Source organism: Parasteatoda tepidariorum, chromosome 2, assembly GCF_982258835.1.
Source record: "Parasteatoda tepidariorum strain Cologne lab strain chromosome 2, Ptep-v5.0, whole genome shotgun sequence".
Taxonomy (NCBI): domain Eukaryota; kingdom Metazoa; phylum Arthropoda; class Arachnida; order Araneae; family Theridiidae; genus Parasteatoda; species Parasteatoda tepidariorum.
This window is the reverse complement of record NC_141756.1, coordinates 9887857-9907576: the sequence shown is the minus strand read 5'-3', so window position 1 is coordinate 9907576 and position 19720 is coordinate 9887857. Positions and strand designations below refer to the sequence as shown.

At 27.1% G+C, this 19720-nt stretch overlaps 1 protein-coding gene across 23 annotated transcripts in view; it reads right to left on the bottom strand.

The window, feature by feature from the left end:
- The window catches only part of by (focal adhesion protein tensin), a 365221-nt gene that overhangs the window by 207469 nt on the left and 138032 nt on the right, over window positions 1-19720 (bottom strand). For all 23 annotated transcript variants that reach the window (XM_043039853.3, XM_071177131.2, XM_071177109.2 and 20 more), the window contains exons 2-3: window positions 9620-9725; window positions 5821-5858 (exon numbers count right to left, since the gene is read on the bottom strand). In XM_043039853.3, coding sequence (XP_042895787.2) covers window positions 5821-5858; window positions 9620-9725 — 144 coding nt within the window. The remainder of the gene's footprint in view (window positions 1-5820; window positions 5859-9619; window positions 9726-19720) is intronic.

The window sequence follows — 19720 nt, the reverse complement described above, 5'->3', positions numbered from 1 at the left end:
CGGGCGATTCAAATTCCAGAATCCCATAAAATCATCAGGGTAATCACAAGAGAATTTTTGGTGCTTTTTCTTTCTCTCTCTCTCTTTTTATTTTTTATTTATTTATTTATTATTATTATTATTTTTTTTTTACACAAATCATGGATTAGGGGCAGGTTCTTTCTAATATTTCCTGCTAAAGGTTATTCTTAATGATAGTAAGGTTGACGAGCAGCTTATATTTTATATAACATTATTCTTAATAAAAAGTCTTAGTGAGGAGTTATTTCGGAACTTTGAATATTTATTTAAAAAAAAAAAAAAACTTTTGTCTGAACTCATGAAAAAAAAAAAATTTCTGAGAATTTTTTTTCCTTAAATATATTTATGCTATGTAAAATCAAAGAGAGATACATTATTGCAGTGGAGAGGGAATTTTTCGTTACATATTTTGAAGAATTGAAAATTTCTTTCCGAAATAAGTAAGAAACTAAAGAAAAAAATTTTAAAACAAAATCTCAAGTAATCTTTTTAAGGAATGTTATTTTAGTAAAATTAACTTAACTAAAATTAACTAAGTAAAATTATTTTAGAGTATGACTTTAGTAATTTAATAAACAGAACTTATAGGGTGGATTTATTTTCCGCAACAAATATAAATATACTATAAATTTTTAAACCTCCATGGTAACAAGATGATAAAGTATGGTGTCGCCATCTAGGTACTGTTTGTAAGAATAGAAGCGGACCCGAGAAGTTCCTATTATAAAGAACACATCTTACGAGAACGTTACAATATCAGGTGTTTGCTTTTCTGAAAAATACGTAATTAATTACTTTATAATAGACTTTCTATTATTTAAAGTTATTTTGCGCCTTCAAAAGAAATTTCCGTAATGTAATTAATTCAATTTACCTCTTAAAAAACAAATATAGTTTGAATCTGAAATGTTTTATAAGAGCATCTTATCTTAAAAAGTAGCTGATTAATCCTTTTTTTTTCTAATGAAAAAAAGGTTTTGTAATAAAAAAATATTTTGTCCATAAAATATTTTTTCAATGGTCAACTAATTTTAAATAAATTTTAAAAAATAATTTTGAACTAATTTTAAATAATAGTTCAAAAAATGATTTCGTGAGACATAATAAAACTTTTCAAAGCAAAAGAATGTTTAAATTTTTCTAGGCACAATTAGAAATTAAATTTTCAGGAAGGTAAGGTACTTAAAAAATTGAAGCTCATAAGCTTTTTAAAATTAATAAAATTTATATTTATTTGAAAAAAATTTCGTTAAAAACTTCTAAAAACACAACTAAAAGAACCAGAATACAATATCATTCTGAATGCAATATCATAAAGAAGACTCAGTTATTAAAACAAATAAATAAAATAAACAATGAGCATAAAGATATTATTTTAATGCATTAAGGAATATTTTGAATGCATTAATAGGTTATTAGTAAGTAAATAAAAAATTCTGATCATTCGAGCATTCAGTGCTTCATATGCAACCATTTTGTTAAAATATAATATTATAACCAGCATTATTGATATTCAAGCTGTTAAAGTTTAAAATGAACCGGATAAATTTGTTGAGGATATCAAGTTTGTTGTTTTTAGATATTTCAATGAAAAATTATTTACAGATCAATGGGCATTTACCTCCTCACATTTTTTTATTAACTTATTTAATACAAAAATTGGAGAATGATGCAAAAATAAATAGATTATATGTTTTCATTTATTTTGTAATCGTATAATTCAAAATTCACCTACAAAAATGAGAATATTTGTTAGGCAACCATTGTGGCATTTGAATCAAAAATAACGTCTCAATATGTTGTAAAAATATTAAACAAATATTTTTTAATTAATATATGATTCTCAAATTATGTATATGTGATTTTACTAAATTGACTTTTTAGTTTACAAAATTAATAAAATCTGTAAAAAAACACATAATATACAATGATAAACTTGCCTAACCATCCATAATTTTTTTACAGATTTGTACTTTTTTTTATATAATTTATAAATTTTAGAATAATTATTTTCATACCTTTTCGCAAATTTTTTTCCTTCACTTTTTTCGTTTCTCTTACATTACAGCTTGGTACATATACATATATACGTAAAAATACGTAGCCATACATATTGAGTAATAGCGACAGTTTTAAACAGTTTAATCATGACATTATAAAAAGTTTTATAATAAAACTCAAACCAATATTAATCGTTTCCTACAAGCTGCTAGCAGGATTCTTATAGCCAAATAGCAGTTACCGTTAACACTGTTTTACGAAACTCTGTCTCCAAGGAAAATAAAAAAGCCATAGTTTAAGTGCTTTATACTTGAAGCAATGATTTTAAACTATATTGCCGAGAAGAATTATCTGGGTTTTAGAACAGACAAATAATTTAAATATTTTAAAAGTTATTAAACTTACTTAAAAATCGCCAATTTAGCGACATTTTGTCCTCTGGATGAAAATTATTAAAATCACTGCCGTATTCACAGTTTTTGCAAATTTTTAAGAGCCTAAATAATGCGGCATTTGGTTAAGTTTTTAAATAATAAAAAATTAGACCACAAACGCTTTTAATTGTCACAAAACTGTGATTTTTCTCCATATTGACGGTTTGCGCAATTTTCCAATAAAAATATCATATTATTCATAAAAAACATCATTTCACATTACGACGGAGATTTCGAAAAACAGTCTTAAGGGGTCTAGAGGTTTTTTTTCAAACAAAATGTTCGGCTCTTTAAAAAAAAAAAAAAAAAAAAAAAAAAAAATCTGGTGTAACTTATTTTATTTCGGGAAACTCGACACCAAGTTTAATATAATATTTAAAAAAAAAAAAACTTTCTTTGTCAAAACAAAAATATTGAAACCCACTCACAGAAAATAGAAAGTAACGCAAACACTTTCTAAATTGTTATCTTCTTCAAACTTCGATATTTTGTTTACAGCTATTTACTCAAACTTTGGTATGACCTTAAAAAGTCCATACTTAACTGCCTATAAAAAGTTATTTCAAGTCATTAACAAGATTTTCATCACTTTAATCACACGCACAAATTGCCATCGTATCTCATTTTTTCCTCCGCATTGTAAACTCTAAAGAAAAACTTGTTGAGATATTTCACAAAAGGGTTTCACAAACTCTTGCAAAAGATTCAAAATCCAATGTCGAAATTAAATAGTTAAAAAAAAAGTTGAACATAGATGCCTTATCGACGAAATTAAAACCACCCAGACCCCTTAAGGTACTAGTGCTAAGATACATGCTGACTAGTGCTGAAACATGATTTTGATCAGAATTTTCAAAATTGAGTTTATTATAAATTTAAAATCCCTGTACTCTTAGCCTTCTAAAAATACTTTACTTTTGCTTGTACTCTGATTATTTACAATGTTATAGCAGTTTTTGTGCAAGGTTGATAACAGTGGAGACACAAATAATTTTAAATCTTTAAATGCGTTTATTACAAAATCCGACTTTTTTTTTCTTCACATTTCACACCATCTTAAACACGATATCTCATGTTCCTTTTAAAATAACTGTTTACATTTTTTCATAAGTGCTTATGATTATAACACACCTGTTAACTACAGACTAAGAGAAAAAAGTAGAATTTCATTTTTGTATGCATGTATTTTCATAAAAACAAGAGCGGAAATTTTTAAGAATATGCTTTTTTTACCACATCCATAGTACATATATTACCTAACTCAGTAATATATGCACTTGCTTATAAGATAATAGTTCAAAACATAGTTGATAGTCTTCTAAATAAAATGTCAAAATTTTTTTTTAGGCTATAATATTTTTTACAGTGTTTAGCATATATGCAAAAAATGCCTTATCTTTACCTAAAAATGGTCATATAAAAAGAAAATAGTAATAATGATAATTTTTTCGCAAGCTTTATAAATTTTTACACATAATAAATCAAATAGACTAGTTTTTTGACATCTAATATTAATATTTTTAAAAAAAGTTGTCGTAACTATTCGGATACCTTAATCGGATGAAAGTTTGCCTGAGCTTAAAACTAAAAATGAAAGTATTATAATTCAAACATCTCCTATTCCTGAAAAGGAAAACTACTTTTATATCAAAGTTCATGGGTAAATCATTCAACAATTTTCTTATATATCTCAATCGCACTTTCTTTATCTAAAAAGAAAAATGGTTCCGGTTCTTTCAGCCAATAAAGAGGGCACCTGCTGGGTTTCCACAAAGATCACGTGTTTCTACAAATCTTTAATATTGACTTTGCATGACATTGGTGGTCAACTTCCGTCACCATTGCTCCTCTTCGGAAAATCAAACAAAACCTTTTTACCCAGAAACCTTGACTCCAATGCAATGAGTGAAAGATTGAGCAAAGATGCTCTTTGGATAAACAGGGATTGACGAAACACAGGTGTGTTTTCGTAACGTTTGCGTAGCAATGTGTGCAAATTGGATCAGTTAAAATAAGGCACTTCCGATACTATTTTGGCGGTAGTTACGATTGTTTATTTTCTCGAACTCTTTTTCAGTAAAAGCAAAGTATTTTTATTATTCAGGTCATTTCGGAAGTAGGTCGTTTAAACAAAATATTTTACAATCAATATTATATTGTGTGCAAAATTAGGGAAAGATGATAAATTTTAGTTCCATAATTTCGAGTTCAATTTATTAAATGTAAAATGAAATACTATTTAAGTAAAACAAATTTTGATTTCCAAATCAAAATTAATTTGACTTTACCATTTGGAACATAATGGAAAGTTTAAACATTGATAATTTAAAAATGAAATACAGAGAGAAAGTGGAGCAATTTATGTACAAATTTTAATGCAGTAAACTCATTATATAATACACTACACTTTTTACATAAAGTCTTTACACAGAGAAAATAATGTATGGTCAAAACTACTCGAAGATGGTTAATTTTACGGTGTTTCTGGCTTTGTGGGAACACCAAAAAGCTGGGTAATTTTCACCAAAGCGCTTTTGCAATGATCTTTGAAAAATTAACAATAAAATCTGGTTTTATAATATGTGATGAAAATGGGTAATTTTATCATGATTACTTAGAAAATGGCATAAAACTATTTATTTGATTAAATTTATTTTTCAGTTTTGTATTTTTTATTATATAAGACCAACCTATAATTTTGAAAACCAGAAGTTTCGGTAAACCGTTACCATATGAACGGAAAAATTCCCAAATGGATGATTTAAATATCGTATATTTTGGGTTCCTTTTTTTTATACAAGAAATGTGATTATCTTACAGTATGGTAATTTCATAAGAACTTTTTTTTCGTGTATATACATAACTGGCGTATTCAATAATTATTAAAGAGAGAATAATAGAACTATTTCAAAATATTGCCTGATCAGGTCAATGACAGTGAAAATTTTTATCGTATTCTATTTAGTCTTTAAAAAGTGTCGAGAACCAAGAATTGTAGGTTCGCATACGCATGTACTGACTGCTCTTTACTTGAAAAAAGAAAAGAAAAAAAGCGTTTTTTTTTTCTTTCTGTCATATTTAATGCTTAATAAATACTTGTGTTCCGTCTTAACTTTGATATTTCAGTTTAATAACCGAGTTCAACCTTAATATAAGGTTTACCCACACTTAAACTCGATTAATAAAAGCATTGAGATTGTCTAAGAAGAGTATAGATATAATCCCAAACTTTCGAATAAGAACACGGCTGTTTTACAACGTTGCTATAAATACGTTTTTTTTTTTGTTGAAAAAAATCAATATTAATAATATGATAATAATAAACTAATTTGAAAAATCATGGAAAAATGCAATAAGTACTTACGTTTACTTCGCACTCCTTATGGCACGCATATTTACAACCTATAAAAATAATAATTAAGAACAAGTAAGAGAAAGAATGAAATGATACTATAACTATATAATACACACCTCTCCTCTATTTTAAATTGTTACGACATCTTTAATTGCATCTTAATTTATATTTTAATGCAACTTATTTAATTTAATATCTATTTTAATTCTACTGTTTGCTTTTTCTTTAAAGTAGAGATTTAAGTCCGGTGTTACCCCGTTTTTAGGACTCTTGTTTGGGGTGATAACATTCATGTTATGGATGTTATATGGTAAAGGGTTATGTTACATGGCTTTATGTTACATGGCTTTATGCTACATGGTTAAAGATATTTTAGTTTTGATAAGATCTTCACTCTTTTTAGGATAGGAATTTTGAAGGATATTAAAAAAAGTTTTTTTTTATTAAATTGGTTCATTTTAATTATATTTAGGATGATTATAAACTTTTTGTACCAAAATTATATAGCAAACCGCTTAAAATTAGCATTTAATGTTAATTTATTGTTTTGAAAATTTTAATTTCAACTTTTTATCCCATGTGGTTTTATTTTTAGTTTAATTCCTTTTTAAGTTTACAACTTTATTTTTAAAGATACTTCTAACATAAGAAATGGAACATAGGGAATCCCAGCCTAACATTGTTGACAATAATATTTTCTTAACAAAGCAATATAGTTTAATAAAATGTTCATTTATAACAAAACAACATAGATTATTAAAAAGTAGTTAATCAAAACAATGCCGTTTACAACAATGCAATACAGTTTAAAACAAATGTTGTTAGCAGAAAAACAATTGCGCAGCATTTTTTATTTTTTACGATATTTTAAATGTCTGGAAAAACCGAGATCTTACAAAGATTAAAAAGCTTAAGTGAATACTTAACAAAAAAAAAAAACTGCTTATCAGTTTTTAACTAATTTTTCTTATCTAACGCAAGCAAGCGTACTTAACTGGAGAAGAAAAAGAAGACAAAACCCTTTTAAATCCGATAATTTATCGTTATAAGATAACATAAACCTAAAAAAAAAAAAAAATGGCAATAACTCTCAACTGGGAAATTATTTTAAGCCTGTTTTAAGAGAATACACGGAGTACTTTTTTCTGAACTCGACTCAAAATGTTTATTTCCAACAAGTTCGAGAGGTTAAAACAACACTATCCAAAACACACAACACCACGTTGTACTTAACTGGAATTCATAACATGACAGGAAAAAAAACCACGATGAAGAGATCTAACTTTTCCTTTTCCATCAAAAATATGTGAAATGTGTCTTTAATGAATAGAAAGTTCTACCAAGAAATGACAACCGCCGAGCGTTTAAAAGAACTTAAGGGTGTTTATAAATCATGTTTTACAAGAGTTAAATCTGTCTGAAAACAAACAGAGGTGGTCCACATTTTTTTTAAAATTCAGATGGCCATCTGCGAGTAATTAAAAGGAACGATCGCTATTTATCACGTTTTTTTATGTATCATAAACATGAATGATATCAGGGTGTGACCAGTAAGAATTTGTCAGAAGGGTGTCTCCAATTTATTTATAGATTAATTATGAAATGATGAAATAACAAATCATTCACTTCATTTCGTTACAAATAGGAAAAGATAAATTAGAAGTATTTAGAATCTGGAGATATAAACCAAAATATACGGTATTTCATTCATTTAGTAATTTTTCCATTTATATGGTAACGGTTTAAACCGAATTGAATGAAACCAGAATTTCTGCTAAATAGCGGAAATTCTCTTTTTTTTTTATTTTTAAATTGCAGTTATTAATTCCAAATATTTAGTAAAAAATACAAAACTGAAAAGCAAATTTAACCGAATAAATGGCATTTATGACATGCTCTAAGGCAGGGATGGCGAACCAATGGCACGCGTGCCATTTATGGCACGAGACACAATATTTTGGGCACGCCACCGATCACAATTGTTATTACACTATGAATTTTTATTACACAAATGTTATTACACTATGAAGCATGTGAAACAATTAAATTAAAATTCACAAAAACGAACAAAATAAACAATTATTAATAAAAAAAATTAACAATTAATGCTAAAACACAATTAATAACCATAAAAAACAAGCTAACAATAAATAACTAGCAAAAAAAAATTACAGTCCTGCTTAAAGAAACATCTTACAACCTAATATAAGTTATTTGTCATCTAATCTGCAACAACAGAAGTCACACTGTTGTTACTTTAAGTTGTTTTAAGACATGGCAAAATGTTTTTTTTTTCAATGTAAATAAAGAGTTTTGATTTGATAGTATTTAGTATTATTATTTTTCCAATAATCACGAAGTCAAAATTATTTAACGACACGTCTATGACCTCATTGAACAATTCTTTAGAACAAATGGCACTTTGGTGTATAAAGGTTCGCCACCACTGCTCTAAGGTATCCTGATTAAATTGCCAAATTTTACCATATTTACCAACGCGCTTTGGTAAAAACTATCGAGCTTTTCGGTTTCCCATAGAGCCAAAAACACGGTAAATTTTACCATAGTCTGGTAGTTTTGGTAATACCTTTTTTTTTCTCAGAGTAGATGATAAAAATAAATTCTTTGAATCATTACTGACATTGATGTTTTAAACGGTGAATGAAAAAATGTCGTTAATTTGGCGATTTTTTAAACACAGTTTAATAACTTTCAAAATATCTAAGTTATTTATCGGTTCTGAAGCCTCATAATTCTTAAGATTATACAAATAGTTTAAAATCGTCGCATTGCTTCAATGCTATAGCTTTTTTATTTTCTTTGGTGACAGAGATCTTTGAAAAACAGCGGTAATGCTATCTGCAGTCCGGGCCACGTTGACAAATCTGCTACATGTTCTGAAATTGGGAATGGTGCCACTTGAGGACAGCCTAAGATCTGTTCTCTATAGTCAAGAGGCACCTAGGCTTTCGGCAGCAATCGCACAGACTTTCGATGTTCTTTGAAAATCAGAAAGCAGAAAACGAAACATGAAAACCAGAAAACAATAACAAGCCCATGATAGACATCATGAAAAGCAAATAATTCTTCTAAACTTTTGTATTTTTTGAACCTTGAGACCCCTTAAGAGTTTTCCTTTTTTAGGTAAACATACAGGTCCTACGATTCTCTGGTGTCCTGGTGCTGTGTCAGACTCAGTTGGTTTGGACAGCTTATTTAGTTTGCATAATATCAAATTACTTTTGCATTTGACGCAATATAGATTTCGGTTCCTCCACCATTAAACTAAACTTAATCCGTTCCGGTTCTAGCACTATTAAACTAAAATTACCAGAATTTCTTCCGGATCTCGAAACCATTAAACTTTACCAAATCAATTTCGACTTTAAATACCGTTAAAATATACGTTAAAATTGGCTAAATCTCTTTTGGTTTTTCTGCCATTAAACTCTATATTCAATTCAGCAGAATTTCTTACAGCTTTTGCAAATTTAAACTCTATATTCAACTCAACGAAAACTTTTCCAGGTTATGTACCATTAAACTACATTTAATTCAACTACATTTGATGCAACTTGTACTATAAAACTTTATATTGAAACTTATCTGCAATATCATTCAACTTAAGTATCACAAGAGCTGGGAGAGGTTTAGGTAAGTTCTACATTCGAAATTACTTGAAAAATTTCGTTCTATTAATAACTTGTTGCTTTAATATCTTCCGCAATTTACTTAGTATTATTTAAAATTTAAAAAAATATCTATAATTAAAATTTTTTTTAACTTTAAAATTTCGAACACTTCTTACCTTTACAAGAACTTCCTTGATAATCTATAGGCAATTGGCACACGTCGCAACACTGGGATTTTCGGAACGTTTTCGTTCGAAAACAATGCGAAGAATCATCTGGTTTCTGAAATTAAAAAAAAAATCGAATGAACTTAAACAGTCTTCCGCAATATATTTTTAAAACTAGTTTTATTAATAAATTCTTTATGTTTTTAAAAAAGCTTTTATAATAAATGTACCTTTTTTGGGCAGATCATGCGATGAAATTATTAGTTTATTACAATGGTTTTCCGACTAAAGCCAAATACATATTTTGTTTTCGTTTTTTTTTTTCAAATAAGACAAACGATAATATTACTTGGAATGTTCGAATTTGATAGCTACTGCTACGGCCGGCATATTTCAAACTGTAACCGAATGGAATGAAATGGCGGTATTTAATAAAAGGATACTACTTTTATTTCGACTTTAAATTGTAATAGAGTTTTTATTTGTATAGGTAAAATAAAGAGTAACATATTATAATAAAATAAAATTAAAATCACGAAGTATATTGAAAATGTAATTAAATTTAAATAGAATTTAAATAAAGTATAAGAAAAAAAAATGACGAAAACATCAATGAGCAAATCAATAAATTTAAATAATAATAGCTCTAGAATGCGGTTTTGAAATTCTCAACACGTAAATGTTTTGAAAACATACGTCGGAGAAAACATGGATCAAATAAATGAATGATACTATAAAAACAAATCAACGTCCAACTAACAAATAAACTGAATAAAAAATAAATATCAGAAATAGTTCAATAACTTATGATTTCAAACTTAACTCTATTAAAAATATACTTTTTCAAGTGATATAGAATACTTTTCTTAGAAAATGACTGTGTTGAAGCAAGCTTCTTTAATTTTATTTATTTATTTTTGGTTACCTTTAAAAATACTTTCACTAGTACTCTCATTACTTGTTTACAGAAAAAATACATTTGCTACACGGCGAAAACCATCTTATTAATGGTTAATTGACTGTTCTTTTTTTTTTTTTTTTTTTTTTTTTGAATATTGTAAACAACAATTACATAAATTGTTATTTAACCATTTTTTCCGAGAAATGTCTAACAGTGTATAGTAATGACGTTTGTGAAAAAAAAAACATAATTCTGGTAATAAAACTCAAAATATAGGGTATTTAATTGATTTCTTTGGTAATTTTTTCGTTCACGTGGTAAAGGTTTACCGAAATTTTTGGTTCCCAAAATTGCAGTTCTTATTACCACACAATTAGAAAAATAAAAAAAATAAAAAACAAAATATATAAGGAATTTAATTCATTTATTTGGTAATTTTTTCGTTCACATGGTAAAGGTTTACCGAAAATTTTCGTTTTCAAAATTACAGTTTTTATTACTACACAATTAGAAAAATTCTGGTAATAAAAACCGAAATATAAGATATTTACATCATTGATTTGGTAATTTTTTTGTTCACATGGTACAAGTTTACCGAAAATTTTCGTTTACATAATTACAGTTCTTATAACCACACAATTAGAAAAACATACATTTATTTTTTAGTTATGATAGTTCGGTTCATTATATTCTTATTACCACACAATTAGAAAAAAAATAAACTTATGTTCAGTTATCAGTTAACATAAATTATTATTCAGTGTTTTTTGCTAAATGTGTGGTAATAAGAACTATAATTTTGAAAACCAGAATTGCCGGTAAACCGTTACCATATAAAAGTGGACTAATTACCAAATTAATAGTTTAAATACCATATGTTTTGGTTTTATTGACCAGAATTATGTTCATTTTTACCAGAAATGTCATTATAATACAGTGCGGTAATTTAAATTTTTTTTCTCCGTGTGGGGTTTGGTCAAGAAAGTCCTTTTGATGGTCAAAAGTATTAGAAATGAAATGTAAGTTAGTGACCCTCAACTTGACCCCAGTCTAAATTTAACAGCAAACAAACGTTAAAAAATAATTTAATCCTTCAATTTATACAAAACGTTTTTAATTACTCTTCACGAAAGTTAATGAGCCGTTTCATTACTAGTTTTTGTAAAGTTCACTTACAAACGTTTCGTTTTATAAATTTTATTAGTTTCCATTTTCAACTTGTTATTTCCATCCGTTATTTTTCAAAAGCAATACAATACACTGTAAAAACTGTAGTGTAATACCTATCCGAATTTGGTGTTAAAAAACTCAAAAAATTGTGTAAACAATTACTTTATTTTAAGATGGTTGTTCGAAACTCTGTCTCCAAGGAAAATAAAAAAAACACAGTTTAAGAACCTCACTATGGAGGCAAAGCGATGATTTTAAGCCATTAAAAGCGAAGGTAAAGTGATGAAAATCGCCTATTTGCCGACATTTCTCTACCTAGACAGGCTGATCTTGATTTAACAGTCATGAGTAACTGTTGTAAACTAACATCAGTTACGAAAATAGCATATTATTCGAAAAAAAGCATTTAATACCAACAATTGATTAAGCTTGCACCTATCTGCAAGCTCATTGGTGAAGTAGGTTGTATTTATCAGAGCTCCGCAAATTTGGCGAATAATTATTGTATATTTAAACTGTTAACGCTGTTTTTCGCGAAGCTCTGTCTTCAAAGGAAATAAAAAAGCCATAGTATAAGTGCCTTACACTCGAAGCATTTCGATTGTCATAAACTAAATATATAATATTGTCGTGAAAAATTATCTGGTCTTTAGAACTGACAAATGACTTAAATATTTTAAAGGGTATTAAACTTTTTTTTAAAAAATAGCCAATTCGGCGATTCATTGCCGTATTCTAAGTTTTTGTAAATTTTTATGGGGGTAAGTTTTAAACAAATAAAATGCTTTTGGATTATTATTATAAGTTTAAAGACGATTAATTGTGCAATTTCAGGAAAATGACAAGAAGGCGGTTTGTTTAAATAAAATGTACTTTTTGAGGGATTTAATTAATAAACTCGTAAGAGCCCGTTTAATACCAAGTTAGTTTCAATCTTCTTTCCTGATTGACAACCAAATATTGATTGTGATCGATTAAAATACAATCAGTCTATCAACTTAAATCATAAATAGAATTAGTGAAACACCACGTCGATGCATTGTTACCACCATTTTTGGTTAACAGATTATAAAAAAAAATATTTATAGTGTACTTTTAATTTCAAAATCGTTGCTTTTTTAAAAGCATGCTTAAATAATAAAATAAAAACATTTTTATAAGTAATTCATAAGCTAACCAAGCGTAAAAGTTATGTATACCAAGTTTAAAATATTAAAATGCATTTATTTGAAATGTTTATGCAAAAGGCACAAAATATCAGATGCACTTACATGAGCGACTATTCAAATTTTTTACAGTTTTAATATTAAATCCCTTATTATTTTTTAGGTATCCTATAAAGCCAATCAAATATGCTAACTAGTAACAAAATAGAATCAGTCTATCAACTTAAATCATATACAGAATGAGTAAAACACCATATCGGTGTACAGTTACCACCATTTTTAGTGTTCAGATTACGCACAAAAATTTTTCAGTGTACATTTAAATTAAAAATCGTCATAGAATGCTTAGATACTAACATATCTTTTTAAAAGTAAATCATAAGCGTACTAAGTGTAAAAGTCATGCTTACCAAACACAAAATATCAGATTGCATTCATTTAAAATGTTTCTGCGAAAAGTACAAAACATCAAATGCAGCGATATGTATGACGATTCAGACTTTTCACTGTTTTAATATGAAATTCCTCATTATTTTTTATGTACGCTTTAGAACCAATCAAGTATGCTAACTAGTAACAAAATACAATCCATCTATCAACTTAAAAATTATAAATAGAAAATTTATTCCAATTACAATACTGATTTGGAAGCTATTCCCTAATTAGGCAAATGACCTTCAATTTTATGTGCGAAATAAAAACTTTCCAATTCAAATCAATAACTTGACGTGTAAAGAAAAAAAAGCAGTACATAAACAGATTTTTATTGCTTCCAAACGAAACAATTGACAGTTGAATTTTATCCAGTTGTATTTGAAAGTATTAACAACTGTTCGGTCATGATTTGATAGTAAGAACATTTTTTTTTTCTTCCTATACGTCTTCCCTCCCCTTTATCATAGTTTATAGAAAATTCGAACAAAATCTTCGATGGATATTTAGCTTTTCGCTTTCGAGACAAGAGAATAACTTTTTAATTTTGATCTTATGAATGGATTTTCATTTAATATTTATGGTTCGAGGGCTTAACTTAAAATATGTTTTTTAATGGGATACCTCAAACGTAGTGCGGGTATCTCTATCCTGATTGGTTGTTAAAACGTGGCATTTGTTTACTCTAACAACCGTTCTTTCCCTTCTATTTCGATGTCCGTCAAGTATCAATTCTCTTAAATGACACATTCTAAATTCTTCAACAAAAAATTTATCTTTGGAACATTTCACATCTTGAATATTTCGTTTATAAAAATTTATTTTCAGGTCAAGACACGCCGCACAATTGATATTTTGTTCCTGAAAAATTAGCTCCCGGATAATGCACATCCTGGGTATTTCGTTACGAAAAATTTACTTTCCCAATATTCCGCACTTTTTTATTTTATTTTGCAATTAAAAAATTTCCTTCCGAATGCAGTAGGATCAACGCGGAGCCACAGCTTATCCATAGAGTTAATATCCAACAAAATAAGTCGCATTAATATCAGTTCATGCTAGTTATCATAAGTATAATATCAGTTAGTATAATATCAGTATTATATCAGTATATATCAGTTCATCAGTTAGTATAATATCAGTTCATCAGTTAGCGCAGAAAAAATTAGTAGCTTAACATGTTTCTTCAAAGAAACACGCTATACAAATTACATTTAGTTTTAAAAATCATTCCTTCAAGTAATAATCCGCATAAGCTATCAGTGTTTCCCAAAGTATGGTACGCGTACCCCCAGGAGTACAGGAACAGTTTAGCGGGGGTACCCGTTCTTATGCGAAATATCTTGCAACAAACGAAAATTTAAAAAAAATTTATTTAAAAACAAAGCTAGCCATGAAAATCTACGATTACGTACTTTTCTATTGGCTATTTTTTGCAGAGTTAACAGTTAATAATTAGTGGTGTCAACAGCCAGTTGTGATTTTTAACTTTTCTGACATTTTTTTACCACAGCAAAAACAATATCATCCTTCTCACTGATACAAGTAAACTTATTAACAAAAAGAGTACCAAAAAGAAAAATAAACATATTTTTAAAAAAACACATTCATTTTTTTTATTAGTGGTACCCAGCGTTATGAAAAAGTTAAAAAGGGTACACAAAGATCATAAGTTTGGGAAACACTGAACTAAATAATCTTTCAGGGAAATCACCAAAAAACCGGTAAAAAGACTTTGATTGATAAGGCTTTTACTTGATGTTATCGACTTGAATTCACTTAAAAGTAAAAAACACTATTAAAGTGAAATTAAGATAGAGTGATTTATTTTTTGAACAAAACAATGCAACATGAGTTCATCGAAAAATAAAAACATTTAAGATTACTTTTTATTATGGGAAAACGGCATTGTCTGCCATTATGGTTCGAATTAGCGGTTTCAAGAGTCCTTGGCCTATTTAATAGTGATTCTCGAACTATTGTTCTTCAATTAGGAAAGTGAACTTATAACTCACGATTAATTCTCTTTTCAATAACCTCGCTAATTTCATCTAACCCGCAAAAACAAAATTAACCTCGAAAATGTACAACTCTTTCACCCTTTTCAAATGAAATGACTCGGTTAAATAAAATATTCTGTAATAAGATCCAGTTATCTAAAATAACTGCAAAATACTGCACAATATTCTTACGTCAAAACTACGTCATTATAGTGTTAAAGCAAAATATTATTTTATATTATAAATATTACTTTATTTCTAAAAATTATTGCGTATTCTCTTTACGTAGTTAAATAATGTATCAAATTATTTTTAAATAACTATAAAAACCGAATTTGTTGGGTTTTCGTTTTTGGTTCATGATGAATAAAAATCAATTATATAAAAAATTATTCTACACGGAGAAAAACAATTACTGCAAAATTTACCGTCCGAAAAACAATTACTTTTCTGGTAAAATTACCATACTGTATAGGAATGACATTTCTGGTAAAAAAAAATAATTCTGTTACTAAAAATCAAAATACACAGTATTTAAACGATTTAATTAGTAATATTTCCGTTTATGTGGAAACTCTTCAACGGAAATAATGGTTTTCAAAGTTATAGTTTTTATTACCATACATTTAGTAAAAAATGCAAAACTGAAAATAAAATTTAACCGAATAAATGGATTTTGTGTCATGCTAAGGTATTATAAAAAAATTAAAAGAAATTAAAAATGATTTTTGTGAAGATTAAAAAGATTCGTGAATGTTGGTCCAATGAGTGTCCAAGTTATTTTGCTTCTAGGGATATTACAAAACCATATTTTGCAGTCAATTTTACAAAAATGATTTCTAAAGCGATTCAGTAAAAGTTACCCAGCTTTTTAGTGTTCCCATAATACCAGAAACATAGTAAATTTTACCATATTTCAGTTGTTTTGATAGTCTTTCTTTTCTCATTTTATGAATTAAAAATCGATACCATGAATTCGAAAAATTGATTATATTAAGCCTAAAAATCGATTGTACGTGCTATCTTAAAAACTCTAGAAATTTCTTACAAAAATTCTAAAAATCGATTGTATTTATTCCAAAAATTAATTATATATTGAAAACATCGCTTAGATAAATATATGGAAATAATTCATACTTAAATGCCAGAAACATGCAGTTAATTTTGTTTTAGATTAATGGTAGATAGAGAATTTTTAAATTTTTATCAAAAGAATTTTAAAAAAATACTTATAAAAAAAATTACGAAATGAAATAGCATAAAGAGAAAGTATAAGTATTATAAATATTTTGACAAACAGTGAAAAGAGAAACTTAAATTGTCCTGCAAACTACTTACTTAGATAATTATATTTAAAAGCTAAAAAACAAAACAAAAAAAACGATATTTTATTTAATGCAGATGGGTTATTAACGCCCTGAAAATAAAAAAGGGCGCTGACTTTCAAAAGAAGGTACTATAAGTTTTAAAAAAGCACTCATTTAACATCGTAAAATTTTTACAAAATGTGCAAAATTTTGTTATAACTGAATTTTGATCTTCAATAATTTTTAAATTACCCTCTTATACTATTTTATATGCATATTTCAAAAAACTATTATCTCTCATTATCAGAATAAGATAAAAATTTGTAGTTTATAAAAATAATTTTAAAAAATAGTACTTATTTGATAAGCAACTTGAAAGATTTTTATAAAATTTGAACAGATAATTTTGAGAAAATAAACATTTAAAGTAGCATTTTTTTTTTAAAAAAAAGTTATTTTTTTAAAAATAATCTTAAAAATTAAAATCATTAATTTAAAAATTAAAATCATTAATTTATTGATATATCCTCCTCAAAAAAAGACATATATATAAAAATTTAACAAGTAGAGAATAATCCTAACAAAGTAAATATTTGTAATAGTAATCAGAATTAAACCTATAAACACAGATAATGCTTATTTTTAGAATGAGGGCACATTTATAGGGATCAAAGGATAGGCAGGGTGGTTCGCCCTTCTAAAAACGCTTACGGAGAACACTGATTAAAGGATCGATAAAATTGTTTTGCTGTATATAAAACCTAGAATTAAACACAGGTAAACTTCACAAGCTATCGAATTTCAAATGCTACAATAATAAAACAATTTGAAATGTGCAAAAATTTGCAATATTTTTCAATTATAAATTAAGAATGCTTTTATCCTTCATCAGTTAACCGAAATTGTTTATAAAAAAATTGTTTCAAAAGTACTATTCATTAAATTAAAAAATATATAGTTTACATTAAATTCCTACTTAATAAATAGCTTCAATGCCCTTTCACTATTAATAAAAAAATTTTGTTTACAGAACAAAAATATATATATAATTATTATCAAATAATATAATCATATAATACGATATGAACATGCATGTATTTACCTTAGTTTATCAGGATATTTATGTTATAAAATCGGTGAAAACTATATACTATACGGCAAATGAATCCTTACACCTTTAATGGACATTCAGTGGATGAAAATTGAATAAATATTTGCCCACAATAAAAATTTTTTTTAACAAATTTCCACTCTTGGTAAATATTGTATTTATGAATACATAAAAATCACCAAATAAGGAAAGCTGTTCACCACGTGATTAAAAACGCAGATAGCCACCTAAACTTTTTAATAACAAAATCATTTTATCTAGCCCGAACCCTATACCACACCCAATTCATTTGTTTCGTAAGAAGTAGACAGCTTATGGATGCTGTCTTACTTAAAAATGCAAAAGAGAAACAAAAGATGATCTCATTAATCTGGACATTTCACCATGAATACATGATGAAGGAGAACCGTTATAATTTCATTTACAGATAACTGTTATTTAAAGTAACCGTTATGTTGTAGCTGTTATATTGTTGAATCTATTCCATAAACAAAAAAATAATTACCAGAAAGGAATCTAAAAAGATTGTTCACACGCTATCTAGGTACAAAGTTAAATATTGTTATGAATGTTATTAATTATACGTTATATGTATTTAATTATATGTTACGAATGTTCAAAAGTTAGAGAGGTCAATACAAACTTTAGTAGATACTGATTCAATAAATGATAATTACAGAGGTAACCGATGAAGTGTTCAAATTATTTAAATAAAGAGGACAAAAAAATGATAAAAAAAATAGTGAAGAACATGTAAAAATTTAAAAGAAACCAAACTTTCAAGTTATTCATACATAAGAATAGTTTCATGCATAACAAAGGTAGATAAGAAAATTTATTTTATATTTATAATAACCAAGAGTAAATTAAAACAAAAAGAGGGGTTTCTTAACGCAAAGCACTTAACCCTGAATTGGGCAATTCAAATCGTTAGCCAGTTTTATTTCTTTTTTTAATTTCGGCATATTACGAAATGAAAATAACCACGTCATCTGTACTGATTATTTAATTAATTTCACTTAAACAAATTACCGTTCCGTCTGCAAATAAAATGAAAGACTTGGCTGCAAATAGGAGAAAAATCTTATTTGTGTATATAAATGCTTCGAAATCAAATGGCGAAGAAATTATTATTCTATAATTCATTGCTTTTTATTAATTTAGTTTTACACGATTAAATTCGATAATTTGCTGCATCTGAAAGCAACATTTTAATTTTTTTTCCGTTTCGTAAGATTTTTATTTTATTTTATAACACCCTATTTTGAGTTTATGCGATGTTCAATTGCTTAGCCTAGTAATTTTAAAACCAATCCAGAAGACAAGAGAACTTCTGGATCAAGTATTGGTAGAAATATGCCTTCGTGGAGGCCTTTTTGTTGGAACTAACCCGCATTTGCGTTACATGGTTTGCAAGGAAAACCACGTAAACCTCCCACATCTATAGTCTATTTCTTAATTTGATTTTAGTGTACGCATGTACTAAAAATTAATGAACTGAATTATGGTTTCCATTAAAATTTAACTAAAAAATGGAGCAAATAAAAGTTGAGAAGGGTTTTCAGCGAAATACACTACTTTATTGTAGAATTTGGTTATTTTTCTTTGATACAAAATAGTAACGGAGTTTTTCACAAAAGCATAGATTGATAATTCATTCACTTTCTTCACAAGCATTTCAATTAAATAATTTCACAGTAGTAACGGAATAATAATAACAGATTATTAATTGGATATAAAGTTTTAACAAAAAATTAAAAATTTCAAAAAAAAAAATAGATGTTTTCATCAGAATTAGTATAAATAACGTTTTTAATATAAATACATTAGCTATGTATTTAGTTTTATTTTCAGCAACGTATGGAAGTATATTACAACGAAAATTTCAAATGATTTAAACGCAAAAACATATATTTAATAAGTATTTATTTGTACGGTTTTTTTAGGGGCGTTAAAATATATATGAATTGCTAAATTGGAAATGATCAAAAAAGGTTAGGAGCCTTTACTTATGAATCAAAAT